The sequence below is a fragment of the Neoarius graeffei genome, chromosome 4 (genome assembly GCF_027579695.1).
Source record: "Neoarius graeffei isolate fNeoGra1 chromosome 4, fNeoGra1.pri, whole genome shotgun sequence".
Classification (NCBI taxonomy): domain Eukaryota; kingdom Metazoa; phylum Chordata; class Actinopteri; order Siluriformes; family Ariidae; genus Neoarius; species Neoarius graeffei.
In genome coordinates, this window is record NC_083572.1 from 112,145,282 (window position 1) to 112,168,417 (window position 23,136).

General features: G+C 39.8%; 1 protein-coding gene across 4 annotated transcripts in view; it reads right to left on the reverse strand.

The window, feature by feature from the left end:
- Positions 1–23,136, reverse strand: part of tns2b (tensin 2b) — a 56,469-nt gene that overhangs the window by 31,038 nt on the left and 2,295 nt on the right. For 3 of the 4 annotated variants that reach the window (XM_060920203.1, XM_060920202.1, XM_060920204.1), the window contains exons 2-10: positions 18,302–18,398; positions 17,770–17,807; positions 6,397–6,428; positions 6,129–6,312; positions 5,991–6,041; positions 4,090–4,212; positions 3,745–3,809; positions 3,576–3,659; positions 3,360–3,472 (exon numbers count right to left, since the gene is read on the reverse strand). In XM_060920203.1, coding sequence (XP_060776186.1) covers positions 3,360–3,472; positions 3,576–3,659; positions 3,745–3,809; positions 4,090–4,212; positions 5,991–6,041; positions 6,129–6,312; positions 6,397–6,428; positions 17,770–17,807; positions 18,302–18,398 — 787 coding nt within the window. Of the gene's footprint in view, positions 1–3,359; positions 3,473–3,575; positions 3,660–3,744; positions 3,810–4,089; positions 4,213–5,990; positions 6,042–6,128; positions 6,313–6,396; positions 6,429–17,769; positions 17,808–18,301; positions 18,399–23,136 lie in introns of those variants that run through there. The other variant, XM_060920205.1, reaches the window with a different exon arrangement.

The following is a 23,136-nucleotide window of genomic DNA, read 5'->3' on the forward strand; positions in this document are numbered from 1 at the left end:
TGTAATATTGGATCATTTTCCTCAATAAATAAATGACCAAGTATAATATTTTTGGCTCATTTGTTTACCTGGGTTCTCTTTATCTACTTTTAGCACTTGTGTGAAAATCTGATAATGTTTTTAGGTCATATTTATGCAGAAATATAGAAAATTCTAAAAGGCTCACAAACTTTCAAGCACAACTGTATAATAAATGCATTTTAAACCTTTAGCCTTATATCTAAATATCAATATAAATATATTTGAATGTGAAAGCATATTTAGGAATTGATATAATAATTACAGTATTAATTAAATTAATTAATTATTCATTAATGCATATTACATTATTAAGCTCTGATTTGTAAATTGGTCAAAGTGAAGTTTTTGATAGACACATCCTTGGGGTACACCGTGAAAGTCAGTGCATTTAAATGGAGCTACAACAAACAAATAAATAAATAAATAAATAGAATTTTGCCTTTTAACTGAAAAATAAAATTGTCAAGTCATGCGGAATATTAAAAACAAGGTCAAAAGTTCAGGTTTGTTTGGGTGGAGTTGATTGGCAGGCGGCCTTGCCAAAATTCTTTCTGTAATTGCAATTTTAGGCAGAAGAGGGTACTAAACTTACAAACTGTTGCTTTAAGGCCTTTTATTGAGGCGGTATTAATGACATTAACTGAGCATGCGGCCTTTATGGGAAAATATCAGACCGAGGTCTTGACAGTACAGACTCGGTCCATACAAACTGACCTTGGTCTGATATTTTCCTGTAAAGACCGACCAAGCGAGGTTAAAGTGTATGTAATGCCTTATTATAATGCTTTAAAATGAATATATATCATTAGTAATGACCAAAAGGAATTAATAAAGCGGGGGAAAAATAATATTAATTATTTGTTATTTTATTATCAAGCTCAAAACTATTGATAATCTGACTCCGTGCTTGTGTACTCACTGAAATTGGATATTGTTGTTGGAATCTTGCAAAAATAATGATGGGAAAGCACTGAGTTGTGTTTGGATGTTCAAATTCATATACCACAGGACATTCAGTTCACGAATTTCCGAGAAATTGCACTAATCTGAAGTGACAGTGGGTGGGGTTTGTGCAAACGAAGTGGGCAGATTTCATGTCACCTACTAATAATAAATCTGATTCATCAGGTGTTCATCACCACCAGAATGACCACATGGGAATTACTGGAGTAAAAAGAAACCCATTTATTTAATAAATGATATTTGATCTGACATTTGGAAAGTTGGTCGATTCCCCTATTATCACCCACTTCATATTTTCTTTAAGTAATTACACTGAATAAGTGTATGTTTTAAAGATTATATGTCTGCATTTATTGAGGTACAGTGGATATAAAGTGTACACACCCTGTTAAAATGATAGGTTTTTCTGATGTAAAAAAAATGAGACCACGATAAATAATTTCAAAACTTTTCCTACCTTTAATGTGACATATAACCTGTATAATTCAATTGAAAGACAAACAAATCTGTTCGGGGGAAAAACATAAAAAATTTAAAAGAAGTACAATAAGCTGGTTGCATAACTTTGTTGAAGCACCTTTTGATTTAATTACAGCATTCAGTCTTTTTGGGTTCACACCTGCCATCAGTTAAAATGACTCTGATTAACCCCAAATAAAGTTCAGACATTTACTCAGTCGCATCCTCCAGCAAAAGCCAGGGTTCACAGAGAGCTTATAAAGCATCAGAGGGATCTCATTGTTGAAAGGTATCAGTCAGGAGAAGGGTACAAAAACATTTCCACAGCATTAGATATACCATGGAGCACAGTGAAGACAGTCATCGAGAAGTGGAGAAAATATGGGACAACAGTGACATTACCAAGAACTGGACGTCCTTCCAAAATTGATGAAAAGACAAGATGAAAACTGGTCAGGGAGGCTGCCAAGAGGCCTACAGCAACACTGAAGAAGCTGCATGTGGGAAAATGTGTTCTGGTCTGATAAAACCAAAGTTGAACTTTTTGGCCACAATTCCAAAAGGTATGTTTGGTGCAAAAACAACACTATGCATGCATCACCAAAAGAACACCATACCCACGGTGAAGCATGGTGGTGGCAGCATCATGTTTTGGGGTTGTTTTTCTTCAGCTGGATCAGGGGCTTTAGTCAAGCTGGAGGGAATTATGAACAGTTCTAAATACCAGTCAATTTTGGCCCAAAACCTTCAGGTGTCTGCTAGAAAGCTGAAGATTAAAAGGAATTTCATCTTTCAGTACGACAATGACCCCAAAAAAGTTTTGGAATGGCCCAGCCAGAGCCCAGACCTAAATCCAATTGAAAATCTGTGGGGTGACCTGAAGAGGGCTGTGCACAAGAGACGCCCTCGCAATCTGACAGATTTGGAGCATTTTTGCAAGGAAGAGTGGGCAAATATTGCCAAGACTCCGACCCAAAAAGATTGAATGCTGTAATTAAATCAAAAGGTGCTTCAACAAAGTATTAGTTGCATACTTATGCAACCAGCTTATTGTACGTTTTTTATTTTTAATTTTTTTTTCCCCTAACAGATTTGTTTGTTTTTCAATTAAATTGTACAGATTATGGGTCACATTAAAGGTGGGAAAAGTTTTGAAATTATTTATCGCGGTCTCATTTTTTTTTTTACATCAGAAAAACGTGATTCCATATGGAGACTGGTCTAACCACTGCTGTGCATGGAAATGAAACTGATATGTGGATTGTTACACGTGTGACGTCACGCACCCCTTCGGGATCTTCCGGTTCAGTCTCGGCAGATTCCGTGAAAATCGGCTGATCTTATTGATTTTCCATCAATTTATGGCCTTTTGGATCAGCTATAGTTCAAAAACACATGGCCAATCAATGTAATGATTGTTGCTTTGTACAAGGAAAAAGATTGGGGTTTAGGGGCTTCACATTCACTTTAATAAGGAGTTTAATATATGACTTTTTTATTCCTAAGATTAAAATAGACGGTTATTATAATGAGGCATGATGCTGCTTTCAGTCACGTCATATTTGTAACGTAGTTGAGTCATGCATGCAGAATAAACAGCTAGTGGTTTCAAAACTGAATTTCTGCTAGCGGTTAGCAGTTTCTGAATTCTCTTCATTGCTCATTTCTTGAATAACTCGCTGACTCTTGTTTGTCTTTTGTGTTTCAGTCGTTTTTGATTCTGTTTTGATTTCCAATTAATCTTTTTTATTGTTTTGTTTTTGTTTGTTTTTTGCAACATTGAAAGCTGGTGCCTTGGAAAGAAAGTCTGTAATTGCCCACGGGCATTATGTGAAAATTCTGCCCACCAAGAAACCAATCAGAGCGCACGATTTTACCAGAAGTAGCTTGTGCCATATAATAAAAAGTGTGAATACCTTCACCGGGCTTGTAGTTGGTTATAGCTGGAATATGAACCTGGTGCAGGAGCAGGGATGAGCTATTTATCTTGATTGCACCAGACAGAAGCCCAGAAAAATAATAAATATATCTGTATGGGCCAGGAATAAGATTCAGCATGAGGGAAAGTATTCTTTAGATAAAATTCATCATTATTATGATGTCAGATGTGAGTAAACAGGCTGGTAAGGAACCTGTTCTGAGACGGCTGTAGGGAGGCGGAGACTTTATCCTCACAAAACTTCCTCATGGCGATGGTGGTGAGAGCGTGATCTGCCCTGCGACAGAATCATCCACAGATCATGAAACTGTGTAAAGTGTGTAACACAATACGGCAGTGTGAATGTGTGTATAAATGCTTACCCGGCTGATATCTTGCTGAAGTGCATGTATGCTGCTATTATTACTCCAGTCTTGCCTCGGTTCCCCTGAGAAAGTTGTGTTATTATTGAACAGTTATTATTATAGTCCAGTAATAACCAAACCTTTCCAGACTCCTTATTGAAACTGTCATTTGTAATATTTCCATCTAACAGATCTCATTAGCATCTTCATTTCTGGCTTCTGTTTTAATTTTTCCAGCCCTGAAATTAGCTCCACCCTCCAGATGGAACACATCTGTTCAGTTCTAAAGTTACTCAGTTCTGCTGGTGTAATGCTTTTGACTACATTCGGACATTACATTTAGGATGAAGTTTAACCCCTGACCTTGCAGTGAAGCACGACGACGTTGTGGGGGTCAGAGTTCAACCAGCATTCCATAGTCTTACACATGGTGCATATCTTATCCAGGGGCGGGGCATGAAGATCTGGCCAACCAAACTCCTGAACCTGACAGATACAGAATGTGTTCAGCTCATAAGGACTACAGTGACAATTATGATCAAATCTGAGACCATTTTTGAGAAAGATATGACGGTAGATGTCTTATTGAACACAGAGAGGCACAATATTCTTGGTTGGCCTCACTGAGTTTAACTGCTTGCGAAATTTACTGCTTGCTCCTGCTGTATGTAGGAGGGGCAGCCATGGCTTAAAGGTTAGAGAAGCAGCCTTGGGCCCAAAGGGCTGCTGGTTTGAGTCCCTGGACCAGCAGGAAAATCCATGGCTGGAGTGCCCTTGAGCAAAGCATCTAACCCCCAATTGCTCCTCAGGCAGTTTGTGTGCGTGCATGCACGCGCTGGCTGTATGTAACTTTGGACATGAGTATCTGCTAAATGCCTGTAATGTAACTGAATTTAGAACGTCAGTTTTTCCCAAATCTTGTGTTTGTGATGACTCTTAGCTTGCTTTCACATATGCAATGTTTAATCAGTTTGAACAGAACCCTGGTGTGTTCTACCCCCTTACTGTGGTTCTTTCCGTTTTTTTTTTTTACTGACAAACAGAAAGAGAAAATAAATGTTGGATGCGATGCACTAGTTTAAGCTAGTTATTTATATAATATGAGATGTGATCAAAATGTTCCAAGACTGTTCCTGTTGTGAACGAATGGAGCGCGGCATGGCTGAGGTCCCGACTTTGACACAGAATCTAATGTTTGCTCTCTGCTCAAGTTTGAGGTCCATAGTAAAATCTCAAATGCACATATGCATGCTTTCACAAAAATGAGTGGTCCCCATTTTGACAGCATGATGTCACATGACATAATGAATCACGAAATTTACCCTTACGAAAATCTACCATGGTTTACTATGGTTTTACCATGGTTTTTATGTAGTAACCATGATTCTACCATGGTATCTCATGGTTATTCTAAGTACTATGAACCAATCATAGTATTACTATGGTTCATCCATGGTAGTAACCATGGATCTACTATGGTATTTCATGGTGATTCTAAGTACTATGAACCAACCATAGCATTACTGTGGTTTATCCATAGTACTGGCAGTAGCTGTGGTAGCATCATAGTTGTATGTGTAATAGGTCATAGTAACTACGAAATTAGTTTTAAAAGGGATAGTATGGTTTTTTAAAGGATGCACTAACTGTAGTATTACCATGCTTTCATCCAACAGTCAATGCTGTAGAGAAGGATCTCGATTAACAGCCCAGATACATGAACATTTACTTAGAACCTAAAAATTTAAGTGAACATTGAGGTAAAATGCACCATGGTTTTCATGGTTACCCAAAAAACCATGAAAACCATGAATAACTATAAACCATGGTAAAACCATGGTTAGTTTTCATAGTAAAACCATGGTTAATTTTCGTAAGCTTGCTCCTGCTGTATGTAGGAGGGGAAGCCATAGCCTAAAGGTTAGAGAAGCAGCCTAGAGCCCAAAGGGTCGCTGGTTCAATTCTCTGGACCAGCAGGAGAAATCCATGGCTGAAGTGTCTTTGAGCAAGGCACCTAACCCCCAACTGCTCCTCAGGTGCTGGAGTGTGTGCTCATTGTACGTCACTCTGGATAAGAGCATCTGCTAAATGCCTGTGATATAACGCAATGCATGTGGATGATTGTACCACACTCAATTCATTTGCAACAGGAACAGCCTTGGAATGTTTTGATCGCACCTCATAATCTAATAATTTATTTCAGAAATTAACCAAAATAATCTATTTTACCCTGATTCAGACTGGATGTCTTCTATAACTCATACCTTGGGGTTTAATCTGCAGATGTCATGACGTTTCTCAGACAGATTTATGACCTGAAAAGGGAAAAGATGTGATTTAATTAACCAACGGCACAGATTCATTGTGAAACAGATTACGAGTTGATGATGAGAGTAATCAACCAGAAACTTCTCCTGATGTTTCGATTTCAACATCGCCGCCACTTCCTTCAGGTTTCTGTGATAACGATGTCCATCCAGGTCAGATAGAAAAAAGACAGAGATGATCCTCTCGGTGATGTAGATCAGGTCAAAATCATAATGGCTCTCCATGACGTTCTCCATCACACGATCCACACTGTCACGGCTTTAAAACAAAGAGAACATCTGCAATTATTTACCATTAAAATTTTTTTTTCTGACATCATTATATTGTCATGATTCTTCATACCTGGGAGGAGCGATATTTTGACTTTTAGATGCCTGAAAGACAGAGAAAAAGGAGACAAAGTTGCCAGATAGATCTCATACACTTCAACACATAAAATTACAACATGCCAGACTTCCGAGACTCTGAAAATGGAATAAAATCCCAGGTTGACTTTGGAATTGTTATTTTCACACGATTCACAAGAGGAAGACAGGATATGGTGATCTGAGAGACTAATGATGTCCAAACATCTTTCAGACGTCTTTTCATGTTGCTGAACATTTTGATTATCTAAACAGCTACCACATGAGAATAAAACACCATGATATCCTATTTCTATCACATATTTTTGTGACAAGTTAAGAGGCAGTAGATAAGAAAATAAAATGAGAGGAAAGAGACGAAACTTCACAGATGAGCACATCTGAAATAATAATTGCTGTCTACTTGATGCTCCGGTTACATCTGAACTGAATCTTTGTACTGTATATACACTGATCAACCATCACATTAAAACCACCTGACTAATACTGTGTAGTTCCTTGTGCCACTAAAACAGCTCTGACACCTCTAGGTATGGTCTGTGGTATCTGGCACCAAGATGTTAGCAGCAAGTTCTTTAAGTCTTGTAGGTTGCAAGGTGAAGCCTCCATGGATTGGACTCATTTATCCAGCACATCCCACAGATGCTCAATTGGATTGAGATCTGGGGAATTTGGAGCCCAAGTCAACACCTTAAACTCTTTGTCATGTTCTTCAAACCATCCATCCACCCATTATCCATAACCGCTTATCCTGTGCAGGGTCGTGGGCAAGCTGGAGCCAATCCCAGCTGACTATGGGTGAGAGGTGGGGTACACCCTGGACAAGTTGCCAAGTCATCGCAGGGCTGATACATAGAGACAACCATTCACACTCACATTCACACCTACGGTCAATTTAGAGTCACCAATTAACCTAATCTGCATGTTTATGGACTGTGGGGGAAACTGGAGCATCTGGAGGAAACCCACGCAGACACGGGGAGAACATGCAAACTCCACACAGAAAGGCCCCCATCAGCCACTACACCACCGTGCCGCCCTTCCTCAAACCATTCCTGAACAATTTTTACAGTGTGGCAGGAGGCATTGTCTTGCTGAAAGAGCCCACTGGCTTGAGGGTATACCATTACCATAAAGGGGTGAATTTGGTCTGTAACAATGGTATGTGTCAAAGTAACACCCACTTTGACACAACCTTGGGTTTTCTGCTTGAAAACCCAAGGTTTTCAAGCAGAACTTTGCCCAGAGCATCATACTGCCTCCGCCAGCTTGCCTTCTTCCCATAGTCCATCCAGGTGCCATCTTCTCCGCAGGTAAGTGATGCATGCACACCCATCCATCCACACGATGTAAAAGAAAATGTGATTCATCAGACCAGGCCACTTTCTTACATTGCTCCATGGCCCAGTTCTGATGCTCACATGCCCATTGTAGGTGCTTTCGGTGGTGAACAGGGGTCAGCATGGGCTCTCTGACCGGTCTGAGACTATGCAGCTCCATATGCAGCAAGTTGTGATGCACTGTGTGTTCATTAACTTTTGTGCAGTTTATGCTACAGTAGCTCTTCTGTGGGATTGGACCAGATGGGCTAGCCTTTATCATACATGTCAACCCCTACGGATTTCCCGTATTCCCTACGGATTTTGGCATTTTAAAAATGGTACGGGCGTAGTGGTATTCAACTACGGATTTTTCTACATTTTCACCTTAAAATTATTTTGATTTATTACCATCAAAAAAATCGTCATGAAATACGAAAATGCATGGGAGCCGCCATTTTCTACATTTAGAATTACTCAACTGGTACTTCCGCTAGTACCAACAAGCCATTCCGAATGTCTGAGCATGCGCAATTGTGATTTTCCTGCACACCGAGCGGGAAATAACAGCACATGTAGCGTAACAATAGACAGGTCAAGAGGTCAAGATGTCGGCACCACCGAAGAAAAAACTCAGAACATCTAAAACTGGAGGTCGCTTTCTTCCCGAATGGACAGAAACATTCAATGGAATAATTATCGCTTCCAAAATGGGTGCTGAGTATGTCAACTGCACAATTTGTTGTAGAGACGTGAAAGTGTTTGCTTCTGGAATTTACGACGTGAAGGAACACATGAAATCTCAAATGCATGTGAAGAATGCAAACCAGAAAGAGAGACAGCCGTCAATTAATTTCTTCACGCAAAAGCCAACAAAGGTTGTATCTGACACTATCTTAAAATCAGAAGTGGCATTTTGCAATTTCATTGCTCAACACAACCTCCCGATGTCCGTTGCAGACCATTTCACGGAACTCGTCCCAACACTATTTTGAGATAACCCATGAACATGTAAAGTTGGGTAGAAGTGCAACATGTTCATACAATCAGGAACATTGCTGAACAATGTGCCAAGTGAACCCCAAATTATTGGATTATGTGAGAAGAGACACTAAATTTTGTTGAGCTGATATAGACTGTTGTTTAATTGAGTGTTAACAGTACATATGGATGTACAGAAATAAACCAGTGCATATATTAGGTAAGATCTGATACATTTTTATTATGCATGAAATATTACTATGGATTTGGTATGGAAATTATGGATTTCTTTACCAGGGAGTACAGGTGAGAGCCGTGAGGTGTTGACATGTATGCTTTATCATGCGCATCAATGAGCTTTGGGCGACTACCGGTATGACCCTGTCGCCAGTTCATCGGTTGTCCTTCCTTGAACCACTTTTGGTAGGTACTAACAACTGCATACTGGGAACACCCCACAAGACCTGCTGTTTTGGAGATGCTCAGACCCAGTCATCTATGCATCTTGTCAAAGTCACTCAGACCCTTATGTTTGCCCATTCTTCCTGCTTCCAACACATCAACTTCAAGAACTGACTGTTCTCTTGCTGCTTAATATATCCCACCCACTGACAGCTGCCATTGTAACAGGTTAATCCATGCTATTCATTTCACCTGTCAGTGGTTTTAATGTCATTGCTGATCGATGTACTGTTGGCTGCTATACACTCCATCCAGGAACCATGGAACCAATTTCAACCAAATCCCTTCATGCTTCCACATTTACCTTCGGAATTTGAGAGCAATTAAATGGAAACTGTACTAATCGTATATATTTTTCATTGTTACACTGCTTTTATGTTACATTGTATTACATTTGACAGCAAAGAAAAAAAAACGTCTTCCTCAGTCTGCATTTTCTATCCCTAATTTTTTTTCAGGTTTAAAAGTGTGTTGTCACAGATGCTCTTACTGTAGAAAAATCTCAAAATCTCATGAACTACGCACTTGTGATTTTAACACTCCGAATGCCACATCCAGAAAATTGACTTAAGCATGTGCATAACCTGACTCTGAATACACACAACTTTCCTTGCATTAATGTTGATATAACTTTTTAATGAAAACAAATAAGTATCTGATCTGTCTGAGCTGGAGCTTGGTGGAGTTCAAAACTTATTAAACTGCCATAAACACACACACACACACACACACACACACACACACACACACACACACACACACACACACACACAGAGGCTATACTAAAAGACTTTCAAAGTTCTTGCACTAAATGCGAGGTAACTTCAATTCTCAGAGAAAAAACAGGAAGTGAGTGTCAGATGAAAGAAAACAGGATAACAGTAGTGCTCCATACAAACAGGTTAAAAAATGTGTATAACCTTTGATTTGGTGACGTTTTCTGTACGGAGACATTCACTGAATATGAGCAGTTGTACGCTCTGATTGGCTACCCTACTACTAGGATATCAGCTCATATATTGTGAGTAGAGAAAAACAAAATGGCGGAGCATGTTGCTGAACCAACTGAGGATGAAATAAAAACCCTACTCGAAAACAAAACCCCCAAAATACAAAAAAAGCAACAAAATATGGAATAAAAGTATTTGATGGTTTGTTTACATTCTAAGCGGAAATAATTTTGTCAGACATTTTGTCTAAAATTTTTATTTAATGAATTTGCAAAAAATAAAAATGCTCTGTTTTTCTCAAAATCCAGTGAATGTGGAGAGAATAAAACAGTTATTCCACTCAATCTTGTTGTACATGGATTAAAGCCAACTCGGTGCTATGCGTCTCGTCGGCTATCAGCTCATGTACGACTCGATTTCATGGCATAACTGTTAAATGTAACATTTCTGGAAGGAGTCTCCAGTGTCAGCACTCTGTAACAGTCAGAGATGAAGCTGTAACTTTACGTTGATCTTCAGGACAGATGAGTTTACACTTCTTTGTGGTTTATTTGTAACATGACAAGCTGCTTAGGTTTTTTTTTGTCTTAACTTCAAGACAGAGAATAAAGAGAGGATGGTGAGGGAACAACTGTTTATAGCTGCTGTAACGTAAGTGAAAACAGGAACTAAATTGTTTCTATGATATCAAATGTAACTATAAATGGATAAAGAATATGATGTACGCTCTTTAAGAAACAAAAATTGTAATTATTTGCAAATTTCTGTTGCAAAAGACTTGTATAAAACACTTCAGAGTGGCTTATTCATAATTAAAAACAAGCTTAAATAATTAAATAATTTAAATCACTGTGGAACATGGAGTGTGTGGGGGGGGGCGTTGTTTATCTTAAAGTAATTCACTGGTGTTCAGAACAAACTTTTCATAAAACATGCACAAGAACAGCAATATAAATGTGTACAACGTGTGATGTGTTTGCTTAAATCAGTGATGAATGTCCAGGACAAATGCTTGTATTTATTTATTATTGTTGCCATAGTAACAAACAGATGTGCCCAAACACAGCGCTGAGTGTCCCTGTGCTTTTAAAAGCATCCTCTGAGTTCATTAATTTAATATCACACTGGGAAACATCTGCTAATGTTTAACACCAGTGTGTGTGTGTGTGTGTGTGTGTGTGTGTGTGTGTGTGTGTGTGTGTGTGTGTGAGACTGTTTTGATATCTCTTAAACCCAGAGGCGGTTCTAGAGTCTGTTGTGGCCCCAAGCAAAAATTTCCAGGGGTCCCTTCTGACCAGTGTTCATCACCGATATGTTATAAATAATCTGACACCAACAAAAAATGTATGAAACCAAAGTTTTTTAAATTCCAAATGTGAAAATACAATGGTAAAGAACAATAAAAACAATAAAAAACAAAATAAATAAGCCCTAAAACTAAATAAATAAGCCGACTCTTGGGGGGCCCCTGGGCCAGGGGGCCCCAAACAGTTGCCTTCCTTGCCTGTTCACAAGCTGCGCGTCTGCTTAAACCTTAAATAAACAAATATATTTCTTTTCATTTGTACACATTATGACTGTGTTTTTTTAAATGTCATCTGAATGAGATGAACAGAAACACTCCAGCTGACGCGTACAGCACCGTTCTTATGTATTAAACATCAAAACATTGCAGATGTGCATCAATTTCTAAAGAACTTCATTACAGTTAGAAACATCATGAGGAAGTTTTCCAGGCGAGTCTTTTATAGATTAATGCCTGCTTCAGGTCACATGAGCTACACTTCCCCTTTAGAAATTTAATTTCTGTCCCGAATGTAAAGGTAATGAGTGAAAACAGTGAGTTGAGTGACACAAAGAGAGATAAAAAGCGACCCGGAGAACAGCTGATGGAGTGAGAGCAGAGGATGAGTGAAATACTGACTGGATTTAGGGAACTATTTCTATAACTCTATTTCAGATGATCAGCTGGTCTCACTGACTGTCTGCATGTAAATTTAACACTTGTCTAACACACACACACACACACACACACACACACACACACACTAATGAGTGTAATATGTGCATTAGTGCAGTCTGGATAGAAAGTTCAGTGCAGACAGGAAACAGGTCCAGAGTGTAATAATGAGAGACATGAGAAAGACTTTACTGCATCCTGTCTCAGCAGGAGGATAAACAAACCCTTCACACTCACTGACTGCTCTACTGAATGACTGACTGACTGAAGGAAGGAAGGAATAAATGTATGAATGAGTGAAAGATTCCGACTGAATGAAATTGAAATTTTTATTTCAAACGTGTGTGAACAGTGAACAGTAAAATCAAAACAAAACCAAACAAACTAAAGAACCATAATCATAGAAAAAAATAAATAAAAAGAATATATATATATATATATATATATATATATATATATATATATATATATATATATATATATATATATATATTCTTTTTATTTATTTTTTTCTATGATTATAGTAAAATTAGTCGTATATATATATATATATATATATATATATATATATATATATATATAAGAATTAAAATGAACTTAAACATGCTCGAAAAGGGGTGGCATGGTCACAGCAAGAAGGTCCGGGTTCGAGCCCCGTGGCCAGCGAGGGCCTTTCTGTGCGGAGTTTGCATGTTCTCCCCGTGTCCGCGTGGGTTTCCTCCGGGTGCTCCGGTTTCCCCCACAGTCCAAAGACATGCAGGTTAGGTTAACTGGTGACTCTAAATTGAGCGTAGGTGTGAATGTGAGTGTGAATGGTTGTCTGTGTCTATGTGTCAGCCCTGTGATGACCTGGCGACTTGTCCAGGGTGAACCCCGCCTTTCGCCCGTAGTCAGCTGGGATAGGATCCAGCTTGCCTGCGACCCTGTAGAACAGGATAAAGCGGCTACAGATAATGAGATGAGATGTTCGAAAAGGAGTAAAAACTTATTAACTCCTACCCCCACTCTCATTGATCATATATGATACCAATTATTATTTCATGTGAATATCCGTATAATACTAATAATAAAAATAACAACAAAATAACAGATTACAGAAAAAACAAGAGAATAGAAGAGTGATGACATATTCATGGATGAAGTAAAGTTCTAATGGTTCAGTCGGTCATTTGGAACATGATGGTTCTATCATCGAAACTAGCTCAAAAGCACACAGTAACCGTTTCATCTTTGGTCTGTACACGCTACTACTGTCTGTAACTCACACCAACAAAATGTGATTTTCAGGTCAGATAAACAGGAAGGTGTCTTTACCTTTCAGATGGCTGGTTCTCTGCCCCGGTTCCTCTCCCTGACACGGGCTCTAACAGTGTGGAGAACATCTCTCCCTCTCCCTATCACTACACACCCCCGACCCACCCTCTCTCCCACCCTCATAACACAGCAAGCAAGAAACTGGAGAACTCTGAGATTACAGCAGAACAGCTGCACTCTGTGGTTTGGATCTGCTCCAGAAATATTGGCACCCTCCATTAAAATAAAACTATATAAAAAAGAACATATACAATTAAAATTTTAGCAATAAGTGATATTTTGAGTTTATGCATATGGGGACAGCATCTTGCTTTTATTCACCAATTTATTTTTCAAATCAATTTTTGTCTTTTCCTAGTTTAAATTTTTTTTGCTACCCCACCATTAATACATTACATCATACAAATGTTGGCAACACTTTAGCGGATCTCGAATGGATCTCGGCTCTCCATTCTGAGCATTCTGAAACTGAGATGGTCATTGGAAAACAGTTTGGAATCATCTAAGTCTTAAAGCTAGGCTAGGTAAATATAAAAAAAGGAATAAATCAAATGCTCTGACAATAAATAAAAAGAAAAAAATCTGTCATCTGTGGTAGTCACAGGGCTGTAAAAAGCCTAACTTCCTGTCTATCTGTGTGCACTCTGCTTGTGCACTCATTGTGCATGACCAGAGTCTTCTACAAGGCTAAACAGATGTATTGCTAAAGCTAGCGAGCAAGTCGACAGCTGCAAGGACTAACAATAGCCATGTTCTTTGTTTACCTTCATTATTAAAAGGTTCAGTGTTTTCTTACATGTGAAGAATGAGACATGAGGTAGTTGGATATGACAATAACGCGCTAACCCTACCCTACCCACCCTACCCTACCTTATCCTGCCTACCCTCCCCTACCTTACCCACCCTCCCGTACCCTACTCTACCCTACCTTACCCTCCCCTACCCTTACCCTCCCCTACCTTACCAGTGGCGCCTCCAGAAATATTTCATAGGGGTGGCCAGATGGGGACACTTAAAATCTTGGGGTGGCACACCAAAACTAAAAGCCATAATTTCAGGATATCATTATACTGTTGTAAACCAGCCAGCAGAAAACTATCAGAAAGACTTAAGGAAATGCCTACTGATATACTTTGGTTTATTGTGTTATATTTAATGTTACTAATGATCTAATGTGCACAGACTAATAACATTAAGGCATTAAGGCCACACAGTCATAATTTCACCTGTTGGTCCAGGAACAGGTCGAACAGCTGCTTTTGTTGAGTCCTGCCTGGCTTCTGGCTCTGTTATTGATGCTGGCTGTGTATCCTGCTCTGTCTTTTCCTCTACTCCGTCCTCCTCCTCCTCCTCCTCCTCCTCCTCCTCCTCACTAAGCCTCTGTTGCTCCCCTGCCGTCTCTTTCTCTCCTGTTCTAATATTCTTCTTAAAATAAGAAGAGATGTCTGTGGACTTTCTCTTCATTGTCTGAAAATGACTGACATAACATACAATCAGCAGCTAACGTTAGCTACGTAACTCAGTTATACATGTCAAAAATCCGTCAAAAAGCTGCTGTAACAGCACTATTTAGCACTTAAAAAGCACACGTTACGACGTATACTTCCCCCTCTTCTTTTACTAAAGAATATTTTGACTTATTTACTTACTGGTAGTCTTCTCCGTCTTCTCTCTTAACTCCTTTTGAGGTCATTATTTACCTGTGTAGGTACAAGCGGCGGTCACGCGCACACGCTGAGCCGTTGCTGTAGGAGTGCGCAAAAGCGGCGGGGGGAGGGGAGGGGCTGCTGTGAGTGAGGGAAGATGATCTTCCCTCACTCACCAAAGATCAAGAGCGTCTTGCCTGGCTGGCTGTGCATTTGGGATGAACTGCATAACTGAGGCTACTACAATCTATACTGGCCAGTGGGGTGGCCAGTAAATTTGTAGGGGTGGCCACAGCCCCCCCCCCGGCCACCCCCTGGTGGTGCCACTGTACCTTACCCTACTCTACCCTACCTTACCCTCCCCTACCTTACCCTCCCGTACCCTACTCTACCCTACCTTCCCCTCCCCTCCCCTTACCCTCCCCTACCTTACCCTACTCTCCCCTACCTTACCCTCCCCTACCTTACCCTATTCTACCCTACCAACCCTACCTTACCTTCCCTACCTTACCCTCCTGTACCCTACTCTACCCTACTTTACCCTACCCTACCCTACCCCACCTACCCTACCATAGCTTTAACCTCATGGCAGAGGCAACCAGTTTCACCTAGTTTCGCAATCTCAAATCAACCCCAAAACATCACTTATTCACAAATGGACTTTAGTCTTCAAATTTTCAACATTTGTAGCTCCAGGGAGACAGGGTAAAGTTCAGAAACTTCATTTTATGTGTTTCTGTCAGAACATCTACAGTTTAATCTTAGCATTTTTTTTATGATTTATGACCCCTTGCCACAGCAATACACCAACTGAAATCTACACATCTCTGCTTTTTCAAATAAAGCAGACTGCAGACCAAATAAGATGAAAACTCACCCTGTGGAAAAGCTGATTCACTGAAGAGGAAAAGACATAGGATGTGAAAGGTGCATTTGCAGTTACTTTAGCATTGCGTGGACTTTATCTCTCTTTGACCTTTAAAGCCTTGAACGGACTTGCCCCACAATACCGCGCTGATCTCATACAGTCCCACTGTCCTGGTAGACCTCTAATATCCTTGGACAAGGTGCTTCTTTCCATCCCGAAGAGTCATTTGAGACAAAAAGGTCATAGTGCTTTCTGTGTAGCCGGGCCCAAGCTGTACGTCCAAACAGCCCCAACGCTGAATGTTTTAAAACCCAGTTAAAAACCCATTTGTTTTCTTGGACTTTTTAGCTGTTTTATGTGTTTGCATGTAAAATGTGTTTTATCTGTCTGTCGTGTTGTATTGTTGTTATTCATTTATGGACTATTTAACAGTTATTCCACTCAATCTCATTGCACGTGAGCTGATAGGCGATGAGGCGCGTAGCACCGAGTTGTCTATAATCCATGTACAACGAGATTGAGTGGAATAACTGTTTTATTCTCTCCACATTCACTGGATTTTGAGAAACAGAGCATTTAAATTTTTTTTTGCAAATTCAATAAATAAAAACTTTATACAAAACATCCAATAAAATCATTTCCACTTAGAATGTAAACAAACTGGTGAAATGACAGGAGCAATTTGTGAAAAATGCGGTAATAATAATTTTTGAAAAATAAAAAAACATACATTCTTATCATCAAATACTTTTATTCCATATTTTGTTGCTTTTTTATGTATTTTTTGGGTTTTGTTTTTGAGTAGACTTTTTATTTCGTCCTCGGTTGGTTCAGCAACACGCTCCACCAGGTTCTTCTTCTTCTTTAGGGGTTTTTTGGTGGTTGGCAAACCAACTTAAAGGTGCGTTACTGCCACTAACTGGGCTGGAGTGTGGAACAGGAGATATTGGGGAGGGAACAAAACTATATTCTTTTAGCTATTTCTGTTTATTTTAAATACTTAATAACAAATTGATATATCTGACTTGATGTGCTCCACCATTTTGTTTTTCTCATGGTATATGAGCTGATAGCCCAGTAGTAGAGTAGCCAATCAGAACGTACAATTGCTCATATCCAGTGAATGCGGATAGAATAATTACTTTTATACCCTCTATATTTGTATCTGTTAACTCTGTAAAGCACTTTGGTCAGTTGTAGGTTGTTTTAAAAATCTGCTATATAAATAAAGTCACTTGACTTGACTCGACCTTGTGAATTCATAAACCTCATGAACAAATTGGTGATGGAGTTATTATATAGAGTGCATTTCTGTGTTTATATATCAGTTATTTAATAATAAACATACAGCATACAAACTGGGGTGAATTGCACATTTTCTTTCAGTATGAACTACTGAGTTTTATTTTTTTAACTTTTCTTAAAATGTATTGCGTTCCGTTCTGTGCTGTTCAATGTTAGTTTGGTGTTTTCTTGATAAATATAATGAGGGTTGTTTATTAATCTTGTTACCATTACTAGAAGACTCCATCATTAGTAGCTGCACTGCTAATGCTGTTATTTTCCATATATTAATTAGAAGGAGGTTACTGAACTTGGTCCTGGACAGATACAGCAGTGTGAGTTATCTGTTTCAGAAATAATGGTGAGTTGGTGATGTGAAAAGGGAGAACCAAGTGGTGAATCACAACATTGCTACTCTTGGAGAAAGACAGATACTGAAAATGTGGTTAGGCTAGTAGCACCGGTACTTGTAGCTACTCCTGACAATACTAACGGCGATGGAAAACACTGCAAACTTATACTCAGAATCTTAGTAAGTGTGTAAGTGATGATGATCTGAGACATACCTTCGCTCCACTCTTACTATTAAGTGCACTTTTGCATTCTGTAAGAGAAAAAACATGAACTAGAACTAGAAGGACACACGGTAGAGTTCATATCTACACCAAGCCACATATTATCAACATCAAATTCAAATCACTTAATCCTAGGATAATACTAAAGCTGTCCACCAAATTTAATTCAAATCTGTTCACTACTTTCTGAGTTACATTGGGAACATACAAAAAAATCCTGGATCCACATACATATCTGGATCTCGAATCTGTATACATATCTGGATGTGCAATAACATCAAAGCACTTGAAGCTAGGATAATACCGAAGTTGTCCACCAAATTTCATCCAAATCCATTCACTACTTCTTGAGTTATGTTGAGACCAAACAAACAAACAAACAAACAAACAAATGCAAAAACATAACCTCCTCTAACAAAGTTGGCAGATATAATGCACTTTTGACTTTATTATTATTATTATTATTATTATTATTATTATTATTATTATTGTGTGTGTGTGTGTGTGTGTGTGTGTATGTCACCTCTATCACAGGATCCATCACTGTCTAAGATCTGTCGACATACAGCACAGTGGTGTTTCTTCTCAATCTTTCCCCCTTTGAAAGGCTGTTCTTCCACCTACACACACACACACACACACACACACACACACACACACACACACACACACTTCTCTTATACTACAAAAATTTGCCAGTGAATAAACATTTTTCATATCACGCTTTTATACATTTTATACATTTAGTTACATTTAATGTTTGTGAAACAGCTCAGTTCCTGTTCTCTTTTACGTTACAGCAGCTATAAACAGTCGTTCCCTCTCCAGCCTGCCTTTATTCTCTCTCTTGAAGTTAATGAGGCAACCCCCCCCCAAAAAAAAACCACACAGTTTGTCATGTTACTGATAAACGTCAGTGTAAACGCCTCTGTCCTGAAGCTGTTGGAGAACTGAGTTACAGCTTCACCTCTGACTGTTACAAAGCGCTGGCACCGGAGACTCCTTCCATAAACATCTCATCTCATCTCATTATCTGTAGCCGCTTTATCCTTCTACAGGGTCGCAGGCAAGCTGGAGCCTATCCCAGCTGACTACGGGCGAAAGGCAGGGTACACCCTGGACAAGTCGCCAGGCCATCACAGGGCTGACACATAGACACAGACAACCATTCACACTCACATTCACACCTACGCTCAATTTAGAGTCACCAGTTAACCTAACCTGCATGTCTTTGGACTGTGGGGGAAACCGGAGCACCCGGAGGAAACCCACACGGACACGGGGAGAACATGCAAACTCCACACAGAAAGGCCCTCGCCGGCCACGGGGCTCGAACCCAGGACCTTCTTGCTGTGAGGCGACAGCGCTAACCACTACACCACCGTGCTGCCCTCCATAAACATCTCATCTCATCTCATTATCTCTAGCCGCTTTATCCTTCTACAGGGTCGCAGGCAAGCTGGAGCCTATCCCAGCTGACTACGGGCGAAAGGCGGGGTACACCCTGGACAAGTCGCCAGGTCATCACAGGGCTGACACATAGACACAGACAACCATTCACACTCACATTCACACCTACGGTCAATTTAGAGTCACCAGTTAACCTAACCTGCATGTCTTTGGACTGTGGGGGAAACCGGAGCACCCGGAGGAAACCCACGCGGACACGGGGAGAACATGCAAACTCCACACAGAAAGGCCCTCGCCGGCCCCGGGGCTCGAACCCAGGACCTTCTTGCTGTGAGGCGACAGCGCTAACCACTACACCACCGTGCCGCCCCTCCATAAACATTAAATACATAAATATCAAAAATCAGCATGTCAATGATTACACATTACAGATGGTTTTTAATATCTGTTTATGTGGAATGACTGCAGTAGAAGCCCGTGTCAACGAGCTGTTACAATATAATCTCAAAATATACAATATACACTGTTCAGCCAAAAAAAAAAAAAAGACACCATTTGGATTTAAATAAGCACACGGACTTCCTCTGTCTGCTTGACTGTGCGAAGCGAGCGATTTCATGCACTTTATTTGCTTTAATCCCTTCAAGTTAAATAACTTCCCAACCACAGAATGGCCTGATATTTTGTGATATATTACAGAAATAAACAGATATCACAATCACCACATTTCAGAGGGAACTAAATTTCACCGATTTTATGAAATCGAAAGGCCGACTAGCTTTAAGATCATTTCCATATGCACATTGTGATGAGAACTCACAGGATTGGGACTAAACAGCTGTGTGTCCATAAGAAAACCACTTACTGGTGAGACTAATCAGGAGAAAAAGGTTTCAGTTTGCTCAGGAGGATAAAGATTGGACTCTAGAGCAATGGATGAGTTCAGATTGGCCCTATTCCTGAGTGATGGGCATGTCAGGGTAAGAAGGGAAGCTCATGTGAAGCGATGCCCCATCATGCATAGTGTCCACTGGCCAAGCCTCTGGAGGCAGACTTATGATCTGGGGTTGATTCAGTTGGTCAGGTTGAGGCTCGGCAATGGTAAAACGAAGTCAGCTGATGACCTGAATGTACTGAATGACCAGGTTCACATCAGTGGGGTTTTTCTTCCCTGATGGCACGGGAATAAAATTAGGGCTCGGATTGTGAAAGAGTGGTTCAGGGGGCATGAGGAATCATTTTACACACCACAGAGTCCTGATCTTAACCCCACTGAGAGTCTTTGGGATGTGATCTTTGGGAGAAGACTTTATGCAGTGGTTCGACTCTCCCATCCTCAACACAAGATCTCGGTGAAAAATTAATACAATTCTGGACTGAAATAAATGTTGTGATATTGCATAAGTTTATTGAAGCAATGCCACGGCAAATGCATGCTGTAATCAAAGCTAATGGTGGAGCAACGAAATATTAAAGTGCACGGCATTTTTTTTTTTGGCAGGACAGTGTACTTTAGTTGGTTTGATAGAGAAATAAATAAAATGTGACAATGATTATGATGTATTTGGTGTCTCTTAACCCCCAAAACAGTAAATAACACCACTATTATTGCTCAGTGGCAACACCTCCTGAACAGGGTTACGCGGCTCGGATCTGTTTTCTGATTCTGACTAAAAGACAGAAGTTTTTACTCCGTGAGACACCGAGACGAGTGTTTCAGTGCTTTGTGTTACCGAGGGAACTTTACTGAGTTCAGCAAAAGCTAAAAGAGGACAGAAATTTAGGACAGCAATGTTTCTTTGGTTTAGTCTTCGCCTCCACCCTTTTCTCTCTCTTCAGCCAAATCCCCACTCATGGCTAAAGTATTTCCCCACAATACACACAGGGGCAGTGTGCGCTCTCTCTCTCTCTCTCTCTCTCTCTCTCTCGCATCACATAAATGTGTAATAATGCAAACAGCATATTAATCTTAATCTACTGCAGTCATCAGATTACTTCTATTATTAAATTTCAACAAAGCTACATACATTTTATCCCTATTATCTTCTTCTTCAATGTTGACGGACACTTTTAATCTGATATCTTCAGTTTTTCTTTTTAACCAAACAAAGAAAGAAGCTCCTTTATCTTGAACCACAAAGACATATGGATAGATAGGAAGACAAACAAATTAATAATTTAGATAGATAGATAGATAGATAGATAGATAGATAGATAGATAGATAGATAGATAGATAGATAGATAGATAGATAGATAGATAGAAAAAAAAGAAGATTAGTTAATCATCAGGAAGTGTAACTCCATCTATAAAACTTTTGAACTTTTGGCAGTTTAGTGTTCTTGAACACTCAGGCGTGTATCTACATCATGCCAAGAAGAAAGGGCATCAGATATGAGCTCAGAGAAGCAACTGTTGCTGCTCAACAATCTGAGAAAGGTTATAAGGCCATCTCCAAGCAATTTGAAAGTAACCATTCATCACGCAGAACACTGGTTCTCAATCCTGCTCCTGGCCCCCCACCCGCATGTTCTCCATCTTTCCCTGCTCTACCAACAAGGCCGACCTCATCAGTCCAGTGAGGTCAGTTTTATGTGGAAATGATCTGTAGGTTTTCCTGAGCATCTTACAGAACCAGCCGCAGTTCTTCTGGACACTTTGACTGTCACACTCACGTCTTCATTTTGCACCAAAACCCAGCAGCCTTCATTATGGTTTCTTTTTTCATCTGAAAAGTGAGCTCTTATGGAATACGCTGCTCAGATACAAACATTTTTTGTGTAACATTTAATTTTGTGCTGAAAAAAACACCCCCCCCCCCCCCCCCCCCCAACCCCAACATTTGGAACTCTAAAATGTTTTTGGATTGTTTTGACTCGATAATGAATGTAGAAGTCATAAAATAGAAGTCAATAACAAAGTCATATATATATATATATATATATATATATATATATATATATATATATATATATATATATATATATATAGGGGGCCAAAGACTTTTGCACAGTACGGTATGTAGGAAAGGGCTTCCTAAATTTTTGGGAACTTTAAGCCTTTATTCGTCACAAGTACATTACAGCGAGCAAAATTCTTTCTCTGCATTTAAACCCCCCTCCACACACACACACACAGACACAGCAATGGGCAGCTGTGCTGCAGCACCCAGGGAGCAGTAGGGGGTTTGATGCCTTGCTCAAGTGCTCAAGAGCACTTCAGCCATTCCTGCTGGTACAGGGAATCAAACTGGCGACCTTTTGGTCCCAAAGGTGCTTCTCTAACCTTTAAGCCCTGCCTTTTTTTTTTTTTTTGGGGGGGGGGGGGGGGGGGTTAAGTTGTAAAGTTCTAAAATTCAAACGTTCTCTGAGACAACATTTAATTATTAAACAACACTTGAACATTAAACACTACAGAGCCGTAGCAAAAACTTTAAACCTCCCTGTCAGTACACAGATGGAAACGTCTTGGAACCTCAACTCATCATCAGTGGACAGGTCCAGAGATTTCACAACATGCTCTCAGACTAATAATAAGGAACATTAGCGAGAAGCCAGCAGCCACTTGAACAGAATTGCAGGATGAGTTGAAAGCAGCAGGAACAGAAGTGACACAGAGAACAACAATGAGAACAACTGCACCACCACACCTGAGTTCCGAAATCTCACGCTAAACTCTACTGATTAAACATATTTAAACAAGTCAGAACTTTTTTGGAATAAAAAGACGAAACAAAACCAAGATTCAGTTCATCATGTTTGGAGAAAGAAGTGTTGTGTGGCATCCTGTTTATATCCATCCATCCATTATCTGTAGCCGCTTTATCCTGTTCTACAGGGTCGCAGGCAAGCTGGAGCCTATCCCAGCTGACTATGGGCGAAAGGCGGGGTACACCCTGGACAAGTCGCCAGGTCATCACAGGGCTGACACATAGACACAGACAACCATT